Source organism: Mastigoproctus giganteus, chromosome 6 (genome assembly GCF_048544385.1).
Source record: "Mastigoproctus giganteus isolate SK-2022 chromosome 6, ASM4854438v1, whole genome shotgun sequence".
NCBI classification, from domain to species: Eukaryota; Metazoa; Arthropoda; class Arachnida; order Uropygi; family Thelyphonidae; genus Mastigoproctus; species Mastigoproctus giganteus.
The window spans coordinates 142,370,431-142,373,857 of NC_143580.1; the positions used below are offsets into that span (position 1 = coordinate 142,370,431).

General features: G+C 48.9%; 1 protein-coding gene across 1 annotated transcript; it reads right to left on the reverse strand.

Annotated features, from left to right (window-relative positions):
• Positions 1-316: 316 nt before the first annotated feature.
• LOC150084628 (forkhead box protein G1-like) lies at positions 317-2,416 on the reverse strand. Its single transcript, XM_090375367.1, has one exon. The coding sequence runs from the start codon at positions 2,381-2,383 to the stop codon at positions 1,127-1,129; it is 1,257 nt and encodes a 418-aa protein (XP_090231493.1). The 5' UTR covers positions 2,384-2,416; the 3' UTR covers positions 317-1,126.
• Positions 2,417-3,427: the final 1,011 nt, after the last annotated feature.

The following is a 3,427-nucleotide window of genomic DNA, read 5'->3' on the forward strand; positions in this document are numbered from 1 at the left end:
GAAATATTAATGGGCAAAAAAGTGCTTTAGAAGTGCACATTTCAGTGTGATTAATAACGTACAGGCTAATAATAATTACCTGCAATTCTTATGTTTGTACACGACTAGAATAGATTTAAATGGACGACTACAAAATGTTTGAATATGCCAAAATGTCTAAATATTTACACTAATCACTGATATCGTATATTCAGTAATAAACCTACTCACAAAATCTGCAAATAAATATTTCTTTTTCTATTGAGCGTAATTAGGTTAGCGATAAGTAGGAACTACATTTAGAGTCTATATAAGAACCCAGAGTTATTAGGTCTATGATGTTGGATAAACCTGAAACTGTCTCAGACACTACTTGTAAAGTCTAGATTAAGTAAAATGCCATTTATGGTAATGTGGTGTGGAGTTTGATATCGACTAGCTTCTTGGTCTAGCATATGAAACAGGGCACATCAAATAAAGTTGAAGGGGTTTCGAGCAATTAAGTGCGCTTAGCAGTTGTCACGTGACAGCCGTTATGGGCAAATTAGTGGCAGGACCCGTGTGTGTGCATGTGATCCAGGATTTTTGCAGCGCTTTTCTGTCGCGTGATTCTTAAAGTTACACACGTTGTGTGCATCTGTCTTAGCTGATTGTCTAACTTGATTCCTTCGCTACTGCTGCGACATCCTGATGCCCTCACAATGACGGGAATCCGAGGTTCTGAACTGTAAGGAAGGGGGCGCGGGTTGCTCGCTCAGAGGAATAGAGAGAAAGAATAGGAGAGTATGATTTGAACGAGTAAAAGGAACTACCGGTATTGCAGGCCATGTGTAGACGCTGCACGCGCGACTAGATAAGGTGTAGCATTAAATGTACAGTTAAGGGACACGCACGCACGTATCACAAATCTTGCCGACACCAGTTAACTGCGGCTGCTCTGTTGAAAGGAAAGAGACTTACGTGTCGCCGATATTTGCACACACACACGTTTGGCTTCTTGGTGTCCTCGAGAAGAGCGGGACGGTGAATCGTCAATAGAGTTCAGGGAAAGCGCGAGTTTGCCACCAGTTCGAAAGTTGTTGCGCTGGAACCCGAGTCCATTCCGAGCGGGGGGGTCACCCCTCCGACGAACTTGAACACTCACTCACTAGCTCTGCTTGGACAGAATGGGAATTGGTTTGTAGATGTGAGTCTCGTTCGAGGACGGTCCTCCACTTTGGCTCGCAGGTCCACTCGACTGCGGAGATGCCGAAGGATTGGAGCAAGCGAGGGATCCGAGAGGAAATGTTCGTAGGCCGGCGTGCAGGTCGTAGAGACCTGCGGAAGGAGACGATGACATGAGAGAAGAAAACAAGTAGCTGCAACCGGACAGTCCCGAGTAGACCGGTGGAGTTAGGCCTAACGTCGCACATGTGGCATTCGTACACGATACTCCGAGTCCCGACCAGAGGGTGGCTGCAGACGGGTGAAGAGATCCCACGGAACAGCCGTCTCCTAGCAACCTATCTACACTGAAGCCTTGAACAGAAGTGGGTTTAGTTAGCGACGATGTGGACGAGATCATACCGTTCGCCAGATTCTGGTAGGCCACTGGATATTTGAGGGACAGCATGCTGGCCGCAGGTGAGTGGAAGCCACCGTATGGCCCAAACCACCCTAGAGAAGCAGCCTTATCCGACTGATGGAATGCAGTTGGCAGTCCCGTAGGAAACACCGGACCTCCAGCCACAGTTCTTTTGAAAGCCGCTAACCGACTGCGAGACGCCGCTGTTGTGCGTCGACGGAGTTTCCCCGTAGTTCCGCCGATAAATACATCGTCACTACTCGGGTCGAGCATCCAGTAGTTACCTTTCCCGGGATCGTCATAATGACGGGGAACTTTGACGAAGCATTTGTTGAGGCTGAGGTTATGGCGGATGGAGTTTTGCCAGCCTTGTTTGTTGTCACGGTAGTACGGGAAGTTCTTCATGATGAATTCGTAGATCCCATTGAGGGTCAGTCGTTTCTCGGGGCTCTGCCTGATCGCCATCATGATCAAAGCGTTGTAGCTGAAAGGCGGCTTCTCGAACTTCGGTTTCTTTTCATCCTTGTCCTGACCTTTGATTTTGTCGGAACTGTTCTGATTCTGCTCTTTGCCGGACGATTCCTTGAACTCCGTTTTCTTAGAAATCTCTTTGTTGTCGTGTTCCGTTGTCACTTCTGTACACTTGGACGAAGGCACGCGTGACAGTTCTCCTTTTTTACTGAAATCGCGAGGTCCTTCGCTGGCTTCCAGAATGGTGGTTTCTTCCACTCCCACTGTGTTAAGGGCACCGTCCCCGCCTCGATCGTCGGCGATGATGCTGCTGATAGTAAAAGAAGTGCGACGGGGAGCCAGCTGTTCTGTGCCGTCTATACGTACCATACTGACTGGACAGCTGTTCTGACGGGGCCGCGGGTCGATCGCAGTTTTTACTAGCGTTGTTGGCAAACTGGCCGCTTTTAGTGGGCATACGCTAGCCGTCGTGCTGAGCGCCATTAAATACAGACACAGTTGGCGCGGAGACTGAGAGCCCTGCTAGGTCGACGCTATCTTCAGTCGACGAAACCGACACGGCCAATAGTACGCGTGTGATGTGCAGACCCCGCCCCACCGGTCTGCTCGCTGAGCACGCAGTAACCAATCGCTGTTGGAGCTTCCAGTTGAGTCGGAAAGCCACACTCGAGAACTCAGCTGAAGCACCAAATGTTTTCTTTTTTGTGACAACAGCGGGCCTGTCTGTTTACCAAACTGGTTCTCTTGTCCTGTCCGCTCATAAGACCGACTGCTGTCACTAACACCTACGGATGCGAAAGCTGCGGTCAGGTGAACTAATCTTGGGCATGCACCGAAGAGGTAGGTCAGGAGGGCCGTTGACCTTTGTGGCGTTTAGGGTAAAAGATGAACTTTACTGCATGTGCCAGAATTCACGGCGAGCAAGTCGTCAAACGTGACAGTAGCTACGGTAGGGTGTGAAGGAGGTCGAACAACATCCTTCTCAAACTGCTTTGCCTTTCACTTCTCTGAACCCGTGCGTGACGCCTGCGCCCATGCGGGCAGGTAGCATCACACACACACACAAACTCATAGGCCCCTGTGGTGAGGACAGCTGTGGATGTCAAGCTCGAGGGAGGGACATGATGACACGCTCAGGGAGCAATTTGCATCTTCAGTTGACCGCGAGAGAGAGAGAGAGAGAGAATATGCGCTGATTTGATACGACTATTAGCAAAACAGTTTGGACAAACAAACGCTTTTACAAGCACGTGCACGTACTTATACATCAGTAATGTACAGTGGCGTTGCAAAGGATTAGTCTGTACATAACAGCTAATCACAGTCTCTTGTGCGTGCATGCGCAGGAAATATAATTGCTGTTTTTCAAAGAGTGTTCATGTTCTGTTTCCTAACACGCAGCTATTAAAATGA

Excerpts from the sequence above, each read along its gene's own strand:
- LOC150084628 (XM_090375367.1), bottom strand. The coding sequence starts at position 2,383 with ATGGTACGTATAGACGGCACAGAACAGCTGGCTCCCCGTCGCACTTCT.